This window comes from Salvelinus alpinus, chromosome 20 (genome assembly GCF_045679555.1).
Source record: "Salvelinus alpinus chromosome 20, SLU_Salpinus.1, whole genome shotgun sequence".
Classification (NCBI taxonomy): Eukaryota; Metazoa; Chordata; class Actinopteri; order Salmoniformes; family Salmonidae; genus Salvelinus; species Salvelinus alpinus.
The window spans coordinates 6,365,768-6,386,000 of NC_092105.1; the positions used below are offsets into that span (position 1 = coordinate 6,365,768).

The 20,233-nt window shown below is 46.2% G+C and overlaps 2 protein-coding genes across 2 annotated transcripts; one reads left to right on the top strand and one right to left on the bottom strand.

The window, feature by feature from the left end:
• Window positions 1–820: 820 nt before the first annotated feature.
• LOC139547267 (uncharacterized) lies at window positions 821–2,854 on the bottom strand (the record flags this gene model as incomplete). Its single annotated transcript, XM_071356327.1, has 3 exons — window positions 821–916; window positions 2,204–2,586; window positions 2,737–2,854. Coding segments are annotated over 3 exons (597 nt in total), but the record flags the coding sequence as incomplete, so codon positions are not given.
• A 27-nt stretch (window positions 2,855–2,881) lies between these two features.
• Window positions 2,882–4,403, top strand: LOC139547269 (meiosis-specific nuclear structural protein 1-like). The gene is made up of 2 exons (XM_071356328.1): window positions 2,882–4,194; window positions 4,385–4,403. The coding sequence occupies exons 1-2, from the start codon at window positions 2,882–2,884 to the stop codon at window positions 4,401–4,403; spliced, it is 1,332 nt and encodes a 443-aa protein (XP_071212429.1).
• Window positions 4,404–20,233: the final 15,830 nt, after the last annotated feature.

The following is a 20,233-nucleotide window of genomic DNA, read 5'->3' on the forward strand; positions in this document are numbered from 1 at the left end:
GTTTGGTGTGATTGGACGGCAAAGACACACCCAAGACACACCCACATTAAACCACACTCCAAATACAACTTCCATTTGGGCCTCAGTAATGGCCGCTGCATTTCTTAATGAGTACCGGAAGATAGAGTACCGGAAGATAGAGTACCGGATGATAGAGTACCGGAAGATAGAGTACCGGATGATAGAGTACCGGATGATAGAGTACCGGATGATAGAGTACCGGATGATAGAGTACCGGATGATAGAGTACCGGATGATAGAGTACCGGATAATTGAGTACCTGTCACGGCCGTCGTTGAAGGAAGACCAAGGTGCAGCGTGGTGAGGGTACATTTTCCTTTTATTTAAAATGGAGGCTCCGGACTGTGACTCCTCGCTGGAGGCTTCGTGCCGTGGATCATCACTGGAGGCTTCGTGCCCTGGATTATCACTGGAGGCTTCGTGCTCTGGATTATCACTGGAGGCTTCTTGCCATGGATCATCACTGGAGGCTTCGTGCCCTGGATTATCACTGGAGGCTTCTTGCCATGGATCATCACTGGAGGCTTCGTGCCATGGATCATCACTGGAGGCTTCGTGCCATGGGTCATCACTGGAGTGAGGAGACGTATGGGCAGTCTGGTACGTGGAGCTGCCACAGGGCTCACCAGGCTGGGGAGACATACTGGAGGCCGGGTTCTGGCAGCAGGCACAGGACTCACCAGGCTGGAGAGACATACAGGAGGCCCTGTCCTAGGCAGAGGCACCGGATACACTGGGCCGTGGAGGCGCACTGGAGGTCTCGAGCTTGGAGCCTGCACAACCCGTCCTGGCTGGATGGCTATCTTCGCCCTGCACATGCGGGGTGCTGACACAGGACGCACTGGGCTGTGCAGACGCACCGGAGACACTGTGCGTAGAGCCGGCGCAGGATATACTGGGCCGAGGAGGAGCACTGGAGGTCTGGAGAGCAGGGCTGGCACAACCCGTCCTGGCTGGATGCTCACCCTAGCCCGGCAGACGCGGGGAGCTGGGATGTAGAGCACCGGGCTGTGAACGCGTACTGGAGACACCGTGCGCTCCACCGCATAACACGGTGCCTGACCAGTATGACGCTCGCCACCGTAAGCACGAGGAGTTGGCTCAGGTCTCCAACCTGACTCAGCCAATCTCCTCTTGTGCCCCCCCCCCCCCCCCCCCCAAAAAAAGCCTCTCTGGCTTCCTCGCTAACCGTGTACGTCTCGCCAACTCCATTCTTCGGTATCCCTTTTCGCACTGCTCAATTGAATCCCAGGCGGGCTCTGGCACTCTCCCTGGGTCAACCACCACCTCTCTACCTCCTCCCAGGTTGTCTCATACTCCTGGCCACGCTGCTTGGTCCATTGGTGGTGGGAAGTTCTGTCACGGCCGTTGTTGAAGGAAGACCAAGGTGCAACGGGGTAAGCGTACATTTTCCTTTTTATTTAAAATGACGCCAACAAAACAACAAACGAAAAAAACAACTGTGAAGCTTACAAGGCATTAGTGCCACAAACAAAGTTAACTTCCCACACTGAAAGGAGGGAAAAAGGGCTACCTAAGTATGGTTCCCAATCAGAGACAACGATAGACAGCTGTCCCTGATTGAGAACCATACCCGGCCAAAACATAGAAATACAAAAACATAGAAAACAAAAACATAGAATGCCCACCCCAAATCACACCCTGACCAAACCAAATAGGAAAAAAAAGTCTCACTAAGGTCAGGGCGTGACAGTACCAGATGATAGAGTACCGGAAGATAGAGTACCGGAAGATAGAGTACCGGAAGATAGAGTACCGGAAGATACAATACCAGATGATAGAGTACCGGAAGATAGAGTACCGGAAGATAGAGTACCGGATGATAGAATACCAGATGATAGAGTACCGGAAGATAGAGTACTGGAAGATACAATACCAGATGATAGAGTACCGGAAGATAGAGTACCGGAAGATAGAGTACCGGATGATAGAATACCAGATCATAGAGTACCAGAAGATAGAGTACTGGAAGATACAATACCGGATGATAGAGTACCGGAAGATAGAGTACCGGAAGATAGAGTACCGGATGATAGAATACCGGATGATAGAGTACCGGAAGATAGAGTACCGGAAGATACAATACCAGATGATAGAGTACCGGAAGATAGAGTACCGGAAGATAGAGTACCGGAAGATAGAGTACCGGAAGATAGAGTACCGGAAGATAGAGCACCGGATGATAGAGTACCGGATGATAGAGCACCGGATGATAGAGCACCGGATGATAGAGTACCGGATGATAGAGTACCGGAAGATAGACTACCGGAAGATAGAGTACCGGAAGACAGAGTACCGGAAGACAGAGTACCGGAAGATAGAGTACCGGAAAATAGAGTACCGGAAGATAGAGTACCGGAAGATAGAGTACCGGATGATAGAGTACCGGAAGATAGAGTACCGGATGATAGAGTACCGGATGATAGAGTACCGGATGATAGAGTACCGGAAGATAGAGTACCGGAAGATAGAGTACCGGAAGATAGAGTACCGGATGATAGAGTACCGGAAGATAGAGTACCAGATGATAGAGTACCGGATGATTTGGTACCGGAAGACAGAGTACCGGAAGATAGAGTACCGGAAGATAGAGTACCGGAAGATAGAGTACCGGATGATAGAGTACCGGAAGATAGAGTACCGGATGATTTGGTACCGGAAGACGGAGTACCGGAAGATAGAGTACCGGAAGATAGAGTACCAGAAGATAGAGTACCGGATGATAGAGTACCGGAAGATATAGTACCGGAAGATAGAGTACCGGATGATAGAGTACCGGATGATAGAGTACCGGATGATAGAGTACCGGAAGATAGAGTACCGGAAGATAGAGTACCGGATGATAGAATACCAGATGATAGAGTACCGGAAGATAGAGTACCGGAAGATAGAGTACCGGATGATAGAATACCGGATGATAGAGTACCGGAAGATAGAGTACCGGATGATAGAATACCGGATGATAGAGTACCGGAAGGTAGAGTACTGGAAGATACAATACCAGATGATAGAGTACCGGAAGATAGAGTACCGGAAGATAGAGTACCGGATGATAGAATACCAGAAGATAGAGTACCGGAAGATACAATACCGGATGATAGAGTACCGGATGATAGAGTACCGGATGATAGAGTACCGGATGATAGAGTACCGGAAGATAGAGTACCGGAAGATAGAGTACCGGATGATAGAATACCAGATGATAGAGTACCGGAAGATAGAGTACCGGAAGATAGAGTACCGGATGATAGAATACCGGATGATAGAGTACCGGAAGATAGAGTACCGGATGATAGAATACCGGATGATAGAGTACCGGAAGGTAGAGTACTGGAAGATACAATACCAGATGATAGAGTACCGGAAGATAGAGTACCGGAAGATAGAGTACCGGATGATAGAATACCGGATGATAGAGTACCGGAAGATAGAGTACCGGAAGATACAATACCAGATGATAGAGTACCGGAAGATAGAGTACCGGAAGATAGAGTACCGGAAGATAGAGTACCGGAAGATAGAGTACCGGAAGATAGAGCACCGGATGATAGAGTACCGGATGATAGAGCACCGGATGATAGAGCACCGGATGATAGAGTACCGGATGATAGAGTACCGGAAGATAGACTACCGGAAGATAGAGTACCGGAAGACAGAGTCCTGGAAGACAGAGTACCGGAAGATAGAGTACCGGAAGATAGAGTACCGGAAGATAGAGTACCGGAAGATAGAGTACCGGATGATAGAGTACCGGATGATAGAGTACCGGAAGATAGAGTACCGGAAAATAGAGTACCGGAAGATAGAGTACCGGATGATAGAATACCGGATGATAGAGTACCGGAAGATAGAGTACCGGAAGATACAATACCAGATGATAGAGTACCGGAAGATAGAGTACCGGAAGATAGAGTACCGGAAGATAGAGTACCGGAAGATAGAGTACCGGAAGATAGAGCACCGGATGATAGAGTACCGGATGATAGAGCACCGGATGATAGAGCACCGGATGATAGAGTACCGGATGATAGAGTACCGGAAGATAGACTACCGGAAGATAGAGTACCGGAAGACAGAGTACCGGAAGACAGAGTACCGGAAGATAGAGTACCGGAAAATAGAGTACCGGAAGATAGAGTACCGGAAGATAGAGTACCGGATGATAGAGTACCGGAAGATAGAGTACCGGATGATAGAGTACCGGATGATAGAGTACCGGATGATAGAGTACCGGAAGATAGAGTACCGGAAGATAGAGTACCGGAAGATAGAGTACCGGATGATAGAGTACCGGAAGATAGAGTACCAGATGATAGAGTACCGGATGATTTGGTACCGGAAGACAGAGTACCGGAAGATAGAGTACCGGAAGATAGAGTACCGGAAGATAGAGTACCGGATGATAGAGTACCGGAAGATAGAGTACCGGATGATTTGGTACCGGAAGACGGAGTACCGGAAGATAGAGTACCGGAAGATAGAGTACCAGAAGATAGAGTACCGGATGATAGAGTACCGGAAGATATAGTACCGGAAGATAGAGTACCGGATGATAGAGTACCGGATGATAGAGTACCGGATGATAGAGTACCGGAAGATAGAGTACCGGAAGATAGAGTACCGGATGATAGAATACCAGATGATAGAGTACCGGAAGATAGAGTACCGGAAGATAGAGTACCGGATGATAGAATACCGGATGATAGAGTACCGGAAGATAGAGTACCGGATGATAGAATACCGGATGATAGAGTACCGGAAGGTAGAGTACTGGAAGATACAATACCAGATGATAGAGTACCGGAAGATAGAGTACCGGAAGATAGAGTACCGGATGATAGAATACCAGATCATAGAGTACCAGAAGATAGAGTACCGGAAGATACAATACCGGATGATAGAGTACCGGATGATAGAGTACCGGATGATAGAGTACCGGATGATAGAGTACCGGAAGATAGAGTACCGGATGATAGAATACCAGATGATAGAGTACCGGAAGATAGAGTACCGGAAGATAGAGTACCGGATGATAGAATACCGGATGATAGAGTACCGGAAGATAGAGTACCGGATGATAGAATACCGGATGATAGAGTACCGGAAGGTAGAGTACTGGAAGATACAATACCAGATGATAGAGTACCGGAAGATAGAGTACCGGAAGATAGAGTACCGGATGATAGAATACCGGATGATAGAGTACCGGAAGATAGAGTACCGGAAGATACAATACCAGATGATAGAGTACCGGAAGATAGAGTACCGGAAGATAGAGTACCGGAAGATAGAGTACCGGAAGATAGAGTACCGGAAGATAGAGCACCGGATGATAGAGTACCGGATGATAGAGCACCGGATGATAGAGCACCGGATGATAGAGTACCGGATGATAGAGTACCGGAAGATAGACTACCGGAAGATAGAGTACCGGAAGACAGAGTCCTGGAAGACAGAGTACCGGAAGATAGAGTACCGGAAGATAGAGTACCGGAAGATAGAGTACCGGAAGATAGAGTACCGGATGATAGAGTACCGGATGATAGAGTACCGGAAGATAGAGTACCGGAAGATAGAGTACCGGAAGATAGAGTACCGGATGATAGAGTACCGGATGATAGAGTACCGGAAGATAGAGTACCGGATGATAGAGTACCGGATGATAGAGTACCGGATGATAGAGTACCGGAAGATAGAGTACCGGAAGATAGAGTACCGGATGATAGAGTACCGGAAGATAGAGTACCAGATGATAGAGTACCGGATGATTTGGTACCTGAAGATAGAGTACCTGAAGATAGAGTACCTGAAGAAAAACATGAAGAATCAGAGTGCAGTTCACCTTCAAATGAAGATTGATTTGATTTAATTTTACTCTCACATAAAAAATAAAAAAAAGAGCAATTTGCATATTTTTTACAACTTTATTTCTCGAGTGACTTCTTAGGTAGTTAGACTTTCTTCAGAGGAAACAAAGTCATCGAGTAAAACATTGGCACTACTAACTGCCTCTGAGCTTTTAAGCTTTTAACTGTATCAGAAAATTTCTTCAGTTTTGTTTCACATATTGATTTGTAATGCTGACAATCTACATGGCCAAATGCTCTCACTTTAATTTCAAAGGCTCTATGAAGTTTATTACCCAGAATTAGAAATGAGTTCTGACCATTGTTCTCTCTCTCTCTCTCTCTCTCTCTCTCTCTCTCTCTCTCTCTCTCTCTCTCTCTCTCTCTCTCTCTCTTTCTTTATATCTCTCTCTCTGTCTCTCTCTCTTTCTTTATATCTCTCTCTCTGTCTCTCTCTCTCTCATTCTCTCTCTCTCTCTTTCTCTCTCATTCTCTCTCTCTCTTTCTCTCTCTCTTTCTCTCTCTCTCTCTCTCTCTCTCTCTCTTTATCTCTCCCTCTCTCTCTCTCTCTCTCTCTCTCTCTTTCTTTATATCTCTCTCTCTGTCTCTCTCTCTTTCTTTATATCTCTCTCTCTCTCTCTCTCTCTCTCTCTCTCTCTCTCTCTCTCTCATTGTACTGTCTCTCACCTGACAAGGGACGACGAGTGCTTTGTATTGTCTCTCACGTGGACTAGGGACGACGAGGGCTTTGTACTGTCTCTCACGTGGACTAGGGACGACGAGGGCTTTGTACTGTCTCTCACGTGGACTAGGGACGACGAGGGCATTGTACTGTCTCTCACCTGACAAGGACGACGAGGGCATTGTACTGTCTCTCACCTGACAAGGGACGACGAGGGCTTTGTATTGTCTCTCACCGGACAGGAAACAAGGGACTCTCTCTCTCTCTCTCTCTCTCTCTCTCTCTCTCTCTCTCTCTCTCTCTCTCTCTCTCTCTCTCTCTCTCTCTCTCGCTCTCTCTCTCTCTCTCTCTCTCTCTCTCTGATTCTAATCCTTTAATGTGAACCAGCTCTAGGGACTGGCTTATTTACCAGAATCTCTCACGGCTCAGCCAAGAAGAGCACACATGTACTTCAATTTCCACTCAGGCTCCAGGCTCTTTTAAGAATTGCTCTCTTATTAAGTGATCACGGTACTTGGTACTTTTTTTGGTAATCAAACGCAGGAAGTCTTTACTACAAGACTTAATTGAGGAAGTTTTTAAATATAGCCTCCGATATACTAATATATATATATATATACTCTAATACACTGTAGCCGCCAATACTGTTTCCTTGTCACTGTTTAACACACACTTAGCCATCATGGCTGGTGATAAAGATATAGAGAAAGATATGAGGTGGTCTGTTACTATGTGATATGGTGACTGCCCATGAAGTCACTTTGCATTCCTCATCATTGTCTAACACAACAGAGAAGGTATTTTTACTAGCTCCCTGGGCGTTAGTAATTAGCTAAACCTCTATCTGGTGGGAATACATCATGTTTCATCTGAGACTTTTCCTATACGTGTACAAGGAATGGTACACTGCATGTTATTTTAATCCTCAGATTGCACAGTAGCTGTTCACAACATGTTGAGAGAGACTTGGAGGACATGCTCTCTCTGGAACCTGATGCATCCATAGTAACATCCTGTTATCTGGGAAATACAGCATCATTCTCCTCTTACACTACTGTGGTGCTGTGGTGCTGTACTACTGTGGTGCTGTGGTGCTGTGGTGTTGTACTACTGTGGTGCTGTGGTGCTGTGGTGCTGTGGTGCTGTGGTGTTGTACTATTGTGGTGTTGTGGTGCTGTGGTGCTGTGGTGCTGTGGTGTTGTACTATTGTGGTGTTGTGGTGCTGTGGTGCTGTGGTGCTGTGGTGTTGTACTATTGTGGTGTTGTGGTGCTGTGGTGCTGTACTGCTGTGGTGCTGTACTGCTGTGGTGCTGTGGTGATGTGGTGCTGTGGTGCTGTGGTGATGTGGTGCTGTGGTGCTGTACTGCTGTGGTGCTGTACTGCTGTACTACTGTGGTGCTGTGGTGCTGTGGTGCTGTACTGATGTGGTGCTGTACTGCTGTGGTGCTGTGGTGCTGTACTGCTGTACTACTGTGGTGCTGTGGTGCTGTACTGCTGTGGTGCTGTACTGCTGTGGTGCTGTGGTGCTGTACTGCTGTACTACTGTGGTGCTGTGGTGCTGTACTACTGTGGTGCTGTTCTGCTGTGGTGCTGTACTGCTGTGGTGCTGTGGTGCTGTACTGCTGTGGTGCTGTGGTGCTGTACTGCTGTGGTGCTGTGGTGTTGTGGTGCTGTGGTGCTGTACTGCTGTGGTGCTGTGATGCTGTACTGCTGTGGTGCTGTACTGCTGTGGTGCTGTGGTGCTGTGGTACTGTACTACTGTACTGCTGTGGTGCTGTACTGCTGTGGTGCTGTGGTGCTGTGGTACTGTACTACTGTGGTGCTGTGGTGCTGTACTGCTGTGGTGCTGTACTGCTGTGGTGCTGTACTGCTGTGGTGCTGTGGTGCTGTACAGCTGTGGTGCTGTGGTGCTGTGGTGCTGTGATTTGTACTGTGTACTTCAGATGCCCCCAGAGTCACACACACAGCCAGCCGATGCCTTTAGTATGAAGCTTGTCAGACTTGGGTTCCAGTAGTATTTCAAATAATATTATACATACCTGGACTGAGCTTGCCTGGCTTAATGGACCAATAGAATAGTCCCAAAACTGTTATCCCCGGTCATCTGGCACTCTAGGCAGGCTATAGCAACGGTCAACTTATTAAAAAAAAAATCCTATAAGATTTGAACCCAGGCCTGGATCGTGGAACTTTCTGGAACGTTCATTAGCTCCTCTTCTGCCAGCTGTCTCCCCGCAGTGATTCCTCTAAAAGCCTGGTTGCTCTGCTGCCCTCTGCACTTAAGACTTGTTTCTCCCTGGGCCTGAGACCTGAGTCAGCAGGCTGAGCACCTGCACTCCTGTTCTGTCCTGTTCCTGCCTGCTTCTGCTGATGGCAGGCAGGGAGGCTTTAATTCCCCTCCCCTCCTCGCACCATGCCTGGGCCAAAGTGGGGGGGGGGGGGGGAGAGAGAGAGAGAGAGAGAGAGAGAGAGAGAGAGAGAGAGAGAGAGAGAGAGAGAGAGAGAGAGAGAGAGGGAGAGTCCCTTGTTTCCTGTCCGGTGAGAGACAATACAAAGCCCTCGTCGTCCCTTGTCAGGTGAGAGACAATACAAAGCCCTCGTCGTCCCTAGTCCACGTGAGAGACAATACAAAGCCCTCGTCGTCCCTAGTCCACGTGAGAGACAGTACAATGCCCTCGTCGTCCCTTGTCCACGTGAGAGACAGTACAATGCCCTCGTCGTCCCTTGTCCACGTGAGAGACAATACAAAGCCCTCGTCGTCCCTTGTCAGGTGAGAGACAGTACAATGCCCTCGTCGTCCCTAGTCCACGTGAGAGACAGTACAAAGCCCTCGTCGTCCCTAGTCCACGTGAGAGACAATACAAAGCCCTCGTCGTCCCTAGTCCACGTGAGAGACAGTACAAAGCCCTCGTCGTCCCTAGTCCAGGTGAGAGACAATACAAAGCCCTCGTCGTCCCTTGTCCCTTATCCAGGTGAGAGACAGTACAATGCCCTCGTCGTCCCTAGTCCACGTGAGAGACAGTACAAAGCCCTCGTCGTCCCTTGTCCAGGTGAGAGACAATACAAAGCCCTCGTCGTCCCTTGTCAGGTGAGAGACAGTACAAAGCCCTCGTCGTCCCTTGTCCAGGTGAGAGACAGTACAATGCCCTCGTCGTCCCTAGTCCCTTGTCCGGGTGAGAGACAGTACAAAGCCCTCGTCGTCCCTTGTCCACGTGAGAGACAGTACAAAGCCCTCGTCGTCTCTTGTCCAGGTGAGAGACAGTACAATGTTCTCGTCGTCCCTAGTCCCTTGTCCGGGTGAGAGACAGTACAAAGCCCTTGTCATCCCTTGTCAGGTGAGAGACAGTACAATGCCCTCGTCGTCCCTTGTCAGGTGAGAGACAGTACAATGCCCTCGTCGTCCCTAGTCCACGTGAGAGACAGTACAATGTTCTCGTCGTCCCTAGTCCCTTGTCCGGGTGAGAGACAGTACAAAGCCCTTGTCATCCCTAGTCCCTTGTCCACGTGAGAGACAGTACAAAGGCATCGTCGTCCCTTGTCGTGGTGAGAGACAGTACAATGCCCTCGTCGTCCCTTGTCCAGGTGAGAGACAGCACAATGCCCTCGTCGTCCCTTGTCTGGGTGACAGACAGTACAATGCCCTCGTCGTCCCTTGTCCAGGTGAGAGACAGTACAATGCCCTCGTCGTCCCTTGTCCACGTGAGAGACAGTACAAAGCCCTCGTCGTCCCTTGTCCACGTGAGAGACAGTACAATGTTCTCGTCGTCCCTAGTCCCTTGTCCGGGTGAGAGACAGTACAAAGCCCTTGTCATCCCTTGTCAGGTGAGAGACAGTACAATGCCCTCGTCGTCCCTTGTCAGGTGAGAGACAGTACAATGCCCTCGTCGTCCCTAGTCCACGTGAGAGACAGTACAATGTTCTCGTCGTCCCTAGTCCCTTGTCCGGGTGAGAGACAGTACAAAGCCCTTGTCATCCCTAGTCCCTTGTCCACGTGAGAGACAGTACAAAGGCATCGTCGTCCCTTGTCGTGGTGAGAGACAGTACAATGCCCTCGTCGTCCCTTGTCCAGGTGAGAGACAGCAAAATGCCCTCGTCGTCCCTTGTCTGGGTGACAGACAGTACAATGCCCTCGTCGTCCCTTGTCCAGGTGAGAGACAGAACAATGCCCTCGTCGTCCCTTGTCCAGGTGAGAGACAATACAAAGCCCTCGTCGTCCCTAGTCCCTTGTCCACGTGAGAGACAGTACAATGTTCTCGTCGTCCCTAGTCCCTTGTCCGGGTGAGAGACAGTACAAAGCCCTTGTCATCCCTAGTCCCTTGTCCACGTGAGAGACAGTACAAAGGCATCGTCGTCCCTTGTCCTGGTGAGAGACAGTACAATGCCCTCGTCGTCCCTTGTCTGGGTGACAGACAGTACAATGCCCTCGTCGTCCCTTGTCCAGGTGAGAGACAGCACAATGCCCTCGTCGTCCCTTGTCTGGGTGACAGACAGTACAATGCCCTCGTCGTCCCTTGTCAGGTGAGAGACAGTACAATGCCCTCGTCGTCCCTTGTCCACGTGAGAGACAGTACAATGCTCTCATCGTCCCTAGTCCCTTGTCTGGGTGAGAGACAGAACAATGCCCTCGTCGTCCCTTGTCCAGGTGAGAGACAGTACAATGCCCTCGTCGTCCCTTGTCAGGTGAGAGACAGTACAATGCCCTCGTCGTCCCTTGTCCACGTGAGAGACAGTACAATGCTCTCGTCGTCCCTTGTCCAGGTGAGAGACAGAACAATGCCCTCGTCGTCCCTTGTCTGGGTGAGAGACAGAACAATGCCCTCGTCGTCCCTTGTCCAGGTGAGAGACAGTACAATGCCCTCGTCGTCCCTTGTCTGGGTGAGAGACAGTACAAAGCCTTCGTCGTCCCTTGTCCCTTGTCCGGGTGAGAGACAGTACAAAGCCCTTGTCATCCCTAGTCCCTTGTCCACGTGAGAGACAGTACAATGCCCTCTGCAGACATTGGCTCCTTGAAGGGGGACAGCATGACAAACTAAACCATGAGTGGAAGGAACGAGAAAGGATCATTGGGACAGGTAGCAGGTGGTAATAGTTGGTAATATATCGTAACAGTTAGGTGGTAATAGGTGGTAATAGACGGTAATAGATGGTAATAGATGGTAATAGGTGGTAATAGGTGGTAATGGGTGGTAATAGATGGTAATAGATGGTAATAGGTGGTAATAGGTGGTAATAGTTGGTAATAGATGGTAATGGGTGGTAATAGGTGGTAATGGGTGGTAATGGGTGGTAATAGATGGTAATAGGTGGTAATAGATGGTAATAGGTGGTAATAGATGGTAATAGATGGTAATAGGTGGTAATGGGTGGTAATAGGTGGTAATGGGTGGTAATGGGTGGTAATAGATGGTAATAGATGGTAATAGGTGGTAATAGATGGTAATAGATGGTAATAGGTGGTAATAGATGGTAATAGATGGTAATGGGTGGTAATAGATGGTAATAGGTGGTAATGGGTGGTAATAGGTGGTAATGGGTGGTAATGGGTGGTAATAGGTGGTAACTCCTTGTAGAATATTATTTGTTTCTTCATAGTACATTCATGCACTGTCTCCTTGGAAACAGCGTGTGCTTGGAGTCCTTTCCACCATTCTAAGACCTTCCATTCGTGGCTTGATAAAAGTGAGGAACAAAGTTACCTCAATTCTTGTTTTCTTATGTAGAAGTGTAGAACCATTCAAGCCTTTTTCTCCCTTCACTTCACAGGAAGCCATTTTTTTTTTTTTTTTGCAAGAGTAATTTTTTTGCCTCTTTTCAGTGGGGAAAAGGCTTTGGCCATAAATTAGGCGTTGAGAGGAGAATCTGTCACGCTGTCACGCTAGTCACCTCCTCCTAATGTCTTCTGATCGAACCCTAAACACAGTCTCAGTCTATCTCACAGCTCTAATGAACACTAGATGCCAAGGCTTTCGGGAAGTTCGACAGAGCAAAGGTGTTTACTACTACATTCCACCTCTCAGACAACAGAGATATTCGTTCTGCCCCTGAACAAGGCAGTTAACCCACTGTTCCTAGGCCATCATTGTAAGTAAGAATTTGTTCTTAACTGACTTGCCTCGTAAAATAAAGGTTAAATAAAATAAAATAAAAAAAATGGAAATGGTGCCTGCATCCCAAATGGCACCCTATTCCGTATGAGCACTGGTCCAAAATAGTGCACTACATAGGGAATAGGGTCCCATTAAGGATTCAGCCTTTCACTCACTCTTTCTAAATGCATTTAAACTTCTGACACGAACGTAGTGTTGATGATGATGATGATGATGATGATGATGATGATGATGAAGCGACAGGGGACTTAAGGAGTCCATTAGTTTTTCAACTGACAAACCTGGTTGCAAATCATTCATTCTGATAACCAGACAGAGAGGGGAGCCCGCAGTGAAAAGGTGTGTGTGCGTGAGCGAGGATTAGTGTGTGTCGTGCTGTGAAAGGTATGCAGCTTCAACTCAACTGCAGTGCCGGTGTGTCAATCAATGTCAACATTCAGATGAAAGTAATTACGTTGTAAAGCATTTCAAGCGTGGCTTTTCATTTCCTTCCTATTTGACAATTTTTTCCCATCGTTTATCAGATGCTCTTATCCAGACGACTTTTACAGTAGCGAGTGCCTTCATTTTCTTGGTACTGGTCCCCTGTGGGAATTGAACCTGCAACCTCAGGGATTGCAAGCGCTATGCTCTACCAATTGAGCCACACGGATATCATTGTCACGTTCGTCATAAGGATCGGAGCAAGGCGCAGCGTGGTATGAGTACATTCTTCTTTTATTAAAGAAAGAACACTGAACAAACTAACAAAACAACAAAACGAACGAAACGTGAAGCTGTATGAATAGTGCAGACAGGCAACTAAACATAGAATAAGAACCCACGTACATCAAAAGGGAAAATGGCTACCTAAATATGATCCCCAATCAGAGACGACGATAAACAGCTGCCTCTGATTGGGAACCATATCAGGCCACCATAGACATACAAATTATCTAGACCTACAAAACCCCTAGACATACAAAGACACTAGACAATACAAAAACTAGCATAACCACCCTCGTCACACCCTGACCTAAACAAAATATAAAGAAAACAGAGATATATAAGGTCAGAGCGTGAAAATCATATACCATCATATACTGACATTAAAGACTTATTTTTGTGTGCTCTAGAGATACTAGGTTTTACTGTAATACAATGAAGGCAGACTGTTGTTCAGATAGAGTCTGGTCAACTGTGGAGGGCGATAGCAGACAGAACAGTATCATCGGCATACAAGTCGATATTGTTAATGTAAACAGTAAAAAGTACAGAACCGAGAATTGAGCCCTGCGGGACACCTTTCGTTATGTCTAGAAAAACAGATTTCACACACGATCAGTAGATACACATTGACTTCATTGAGGATAGCTACAGCTGCCTATCTAGCTAGCTGATATGTATCGGTCAAATCACAGTTATGCTAAGATATCAGGAAGTACCAGAATCTGGAATGTGTTTCACGAGACACTCGTTCTACAAACAATTAGCTAAGAAAGTAACTTGCAACTTTGAAGTTTTATGTTACTGTTTATGTTACATGTTACTGTGGAAAAGATATCAACAATTACAAGCTCAGTGACCTGGTCTTGAGTCGACTCAGCTGTTAACACAATAACTGGCTAGTTTCGTCTCGTCTCGTCTTATGTCCTCTGTTACATCTTTCCAGGGGGGGGGGGGACAACTCCCAGAACTAATATCCCTACAGGGGAAGATTACATGTGGGCATTGCATGGAACATCGCCCAGCTTGAGTGTAGATACATTTATCAACAAAATAATTGATGGGTGTGTTTCGTGTTACAAAAGACCAAAACCTTTTCTGCTGTAAGTAGGCTGTCATATTGATTTGCTTATGAAGACAGAACGCCAACACTTTACCCAGCCAATGAAAATAAGATATATGGAGAGTTCCAACGGAGATGGAACACGGAGCAGAATAACCTGTCCCAGAACTAGGATGACAGTCTGCTCTATTTCTATTGGTCCATTCTAAGGGTTTGTCTGTCTAACACACGGACCTGTACAGCTCTCTGTCTACCACACTGACCTGTACAGCTCTCTGTCTAACACACTGACCTGTACAGCTCTCTAGGTGAGGGTTCTGCTCAGAATTACACGGCAGGTCCTGGATCAATGACCTGAAGAGTGCTATGACACTACAGTCTCAAGGATATGACAGAGTAGTATACACACTACATCGTCATGGATTATGATCCAGCAGTGTATGCAAGGTCCCACTACTCATGCCTGCGATATGACCAGACCCGTCTGAAGTATGACACTGACCATCCTGGATGATGACAGAGGTGGTATGACACTACATCCTGTGATCTGATGAGACAAAAATAGAGCTGTATGATCTAAACTACACTCGCCCTGTTTGGAGTATGACAGAAGGATGAGTATGACCCCAAGAACTACCATCCTGGACTATGAAGCATGGAGTGTATGACACTACATCTCTGGGGATACTTTTCTGCACAGAGTGATATGACGACTACATCGTACTGAGGGGAGTATGGACAGAGCCATGTATCGCGACATCTTGGCCAACAACCTCCTTCCCTCGTAAGAGTATTGACAGATGGGTCATGACTGACTACATCCTGGATATGACAGAGTGTACCTGACACATACATCCTGGATAACTGAGCAGTAGCTCCGTATGAAGCATCTACAAGGTCCTGGATATGACCTAGTAGTGTCCAGACCTGAACCCACTAGAACATCTCTGGAGGTAGCTGACAGTCCGTATTGCACAGCTACAGTCCTGAGACCTAATGGATCTGGAGAAGGTCTGTATGACACTACATCCTGGATATGACAGAGTGTATGACACTACATCCTGGATATGACAGAGTGTATGACACTACATCCTGGATATGACAGAGTGTATGACACTACATCCTGGATATGACAGAGTGTATGACACTACATCCTGGATATGACAGAGTGTATGACACTACATCCTGGATATGACAGAGTGTATGACACTACATCCTGGATATGACAGAGTGTATGACACTACATCCTGGATATGACAGAGTGTATGACACTACATCCTGGATATGACAGAGTGTATGACACTACATCCTGGATATGACAGAGTGTATGACACTACATCCTGGATATGACAGAGTGTATGACACTACATCCTGGATATGACAGAGTGTATGACACTACATCCTGGATATGACAGAGTGTATGACACTACATCCTGGATAAACTGACCAGTACAGCTCGCTAGGTGAGGTTCTGTCTTCAAGTCCTGGATATGACAGAGTGTATCACACTACGTCCTGGATATGACAGAGTGTATGACACTACATCCTGGATATGACAGAGTGTATGACACTACATCCTGGATATGACAGAGTGTATGACACTACATCCTGGATATGACAGAGTGTATGACACTACATCCTGGATATGACAGAGTGTATAACACTACATCCTGGATATGACAGAGTGTATGACACTACATCCTGGATATGACAGAGTGTATGACACTACATCCTGGATATGACAGAGTGTATAACACTACATCCTGGATATGACAGAGTGTATGACACTACATCCTGGATATGACAGAGTGTATGACACTACATCCTGGATATGACAGAGTGTATGACACTACATCCTGGATATGACAGAGTGTATGACACTACATCCTGGATATGACAGAGTGTATCACACTACATCCTGGATATGACAGAGTGTATGACACTACATCCTGGATATGTACAGCTTTGGCCTTCTGCTTCTGATATAGTGGGGATGTACCCACCACACTGCTGAACAACAAACACACCAGCCTGTAAATTAAATAAAATATGACTCAATCTAGTGGGGAAAAATAACCTCTCTCTAGTTTTGTTAGTAATTATGCGAATAGAATGACTGTAAATTCAGAATAGATTCAGGCCAGTGACGCTGACGCCGTTACTATGCAACCAGCTGTGTAATGCTTGCTGACAGGTTATTTGTAGCATGTTAGCTAACTAAAAGGAACTGCTACTCAGGTTAGAAAAGTACCATTCCTTCATTTCTTTTTTTTTGCCCTTTGCCCTTTTTTTTTTGCCCTAGAAAATACACAATAGCCTTTTACAAGAACAGGTACAGTGTGTTGTTTTAGTACTAGTAGCAGACAAAGCCCCTGAATGCTAGCTAGCTAGTGCCAACTAACCTAGTCCTTGATCATGTCTCCCAGTTCCATTACGGTAAAGGTAGAATGCCGCCAGGACCTGAGTTATCGAGAGCAAGTGTTAAAGTAGCTAGCTACAGTACAAAACCAGGTTAGTCATCAATATCATTGCCCGAGTTTAAATGAATTGGCTCGCTAGCAGGCTAACCTTAGCTAGCAGGCTAACCTTAGCTAGCAGGGATCTTCAAATCTTAGCTAGCGAGTTCAAGTTGAAACATTATCGATAGCAAACGTTAGCTATGCAAATCTTAGTCTCTACGATATTACATCACATTACACATTAGGGAGAGGCTATGCATTTAGCTAGGTACGACACAGTATCATAGCTAGCTAGCTGTTCGACACCAGTCACAGCCATCATGTCATGTGTTTGTTCAAATCATGTCAAACTTTATTTGTCACATGCGCCGAATACAACAAGTGTAGACTTTACAGTGAAATGCTTACCTACAAGCCCTTAACCAACACTGCAGTTCAAGAAGATCCCTGTTGGTTAAGGGCTTGTAAGTAAGCATTTTACGGTAAGGTCTACACCTGTTGTATTCTGCGCATGTGACAAATAAAGTTTGATTTGATTTGATATGCAGTTTTCCAATTCCGATAGTGTTTTCCTAACAAGCCAAGGGGAATATTTGGCCAGAGAGGAGCAGTTGGTGACGATCCTATAATGTTATCCTCCTGACTCTCTGCAAGCCTCCTCTTCATCTCTCTACGCTGCTAGCTGTTACAGCTGGATATACCAGACCCTGTCCTCTTCATCTCCCTACCCTGCTAGCTGTTACAGCTGGATATACCAGACTCTGTCCTCTTCATCTCCCTACCCTGCTAGCTGTTAGCTGTTAGCTGTTAGCATGTACACTCTCAGGCTACGTCCCAAATGGAGCCCTTTCAACCCTATTTAGTCGACAATTTTGGAAAACGGTAAATGCACTGAAGCGTGGAAAATTCCTCTCCTTCCCTGCCTAAGCAAATTGTGTCAGACCCCGGCATCATTACTGAGAAATATTAGATAAGTGATGCTTTTAATAAGCTTTTTTTTTTTTATCTCGTCAGGCTTTTAATTTGAAAGAAATGGTGGTTTAATTGACCCTGGTCAGACAGTCGACTGTTCTTCCCATACCGGGTGGCTCGACGGAATGTTCTTTCACCTTCTAGTGAGTCTTTGTTTTCATTTCAACTACTACTCTGTACTTGTGATGTGCTAGACGCCTCTGCTTAAGATCGATGTTAAACAGAAATACACTGGTGGCAGATTTGTTTGTTCCTTTCTGCTTCAGTTTGTCGCTCCCCCTGATAGCTGAAACACGTTGTTTTAAACCTGACGGTGGTTTCTGGTTCCAGGGTCTGGAAGGCGGCTCCGTATACGCCGCCTTCGTAAAGGCGCTGACCCGTGTGACCTATATAATGATCTCCCCATTTCCACACTCTTTTGCCTAGCAACAATCTTAGAATCCTTGGTAAATAACCAATTTAAATCCCTTTTTTAACTTACGAAATGTATTCCAAATTATCATTTGTCAGGTTTTCCAGACCTAGTCATACTGTAGCTGCTTCTATGGGTTTTAAGTGATGTGTTTTAATTGTTTGTATAGGAAGAAACACTGTGAGGCTCTTTTTTATTGACCTGTCCAAGGACGACCACACTGTGGATCACTCGTGACCTATTCTGAGACTTTCTTCAATAGGCCTGGACCAGGCTGCCTGTAGCTGTTTTAAAGGAACAGCATGCAGTGTGTACAGTAATTAGTGCTGGGGTTAATTCAGCTTTTCTGAACATAACATAGGTTGTCTGTCAGAGTCTAGGTGATGTGGGTAAGGCGGAGTCAGGCGCAGGACACAGAGATGAGTAATAATAGTAACTTTACTCAAAAAAATAATCTTCCAACAAGGAGAACGAAAATCCAGAATCACATGAATGAGACAACTGACAATGGCTCCTAGAGGGTTAAATAGGGAAATAATTAAAAACGTAATGGGAACCAGGTGTGTACAATCAAGACAAAACAAATGGAAAAAGAAATGTAGATCGGTGGAGGCTAGAAAGCCGGTGACGTCGACCGCCGAACGCCGCCCGAACAAGTAGAAGCACCAACTTCGGTGGAAGTCATGACATTACTATTAACAAAATTTGTTTTTATCTGTAATTATTATTTTGTTTTATCTGTGTGTAAATGACACTGTTATGTATGCTATTTCCCCCCCACAGCTGACCTAGCTAGTTCAGAGCTTCAATTAGCCTTATATTCCCTGCAGTTAGTATTTTGTTGAACTGAAATTGGTACTTAATGCAGGTAAAACCAAGTATATGTTATTTTCCAAATCACGTAAAAAATGTATCTGATGATTTATGCATGCGTACTTTGGATGGTGCCCTCATTGATCGTCTCCACGCTTATAAATATCTGCAAATCTGGATTGATGATATAGGCTTTGATTCAAAAAGCATGTTGACGAGTTCGTTAATTCAGAAGTTAAGAATGAAATGGGTTTCCTTTAATAGGAATAGGAACACCTTTCGTTAAATAGCAGAAAACAAATAATTCAGTCTACATTCATCCCAGTCTTAGACTATGGCAGTATGATCTATATGAATGAGTGCTGCCACTGTATTGAAGCCATTAGATGCAGTTTACCATAGAGCGTTACATTTTATTAAGGGCGATTAGGTTACAGCACACATCACTGCATTTATGTATCAGAAATTAGACTGGCCATCTTTTGAGGTCTCGTAGATCGATGCATTGTACGCTTTCTGTTTATAAAAGCATAAACTCCCACCGTACTTTCCTTTCTCGAGGCAACCTAGAGAAATACAAGCTATCAGACACGGTCTCAGGGATGGCGAACTCTGGAGGCTCCGTCGATCTCCACAGAGTTAGGTCAATCTGCCTTGAGCTATCTTGTAACTTGCTTGTGGAATAGTCTGAAATGAGAGGAATCGGTGCCTGGGGCAGTTCAGACGGATGTGTGAGGACATTTTTAATGAACAACGTGTGTTTTTCGCTTGCTTATACATTTTGATAGGTAAACTATGTATTTTGACTATGTTTTGTAACTTTCCCCAGGTCGTTGCAGCAAATGAGAACATATTCTCAGTCAACTCACCTGGCAAAATAGGGAATACATCTAAAATTCAATTAGGGCACTACTTTTGACCAGGGCCCACAGGGTATAGGATGCCATTTGGGACACAGCCTCAGAACCCACACCTGTCTCCTGACTCAGAACCCACACCTGTCTCCTAACTCAGAACCCACACCTGTCTCCTGACTCAGAACCCACACCGGTCTCCTGACTCAGAACCCACACCTGTCTCCTGACTCAGAACCCACACCTGTCTCCTGACTCAGAACCCACACCGGTCTCCT

Coding starts and splice junctions, on each gene's coding strand:
- LOC139547269 (XM_071356328.1), top strand. CDS start 2,882: ATGATAGAATACCAGATGATAGAGTACCGGAAGATAGAGTACCGGAAG.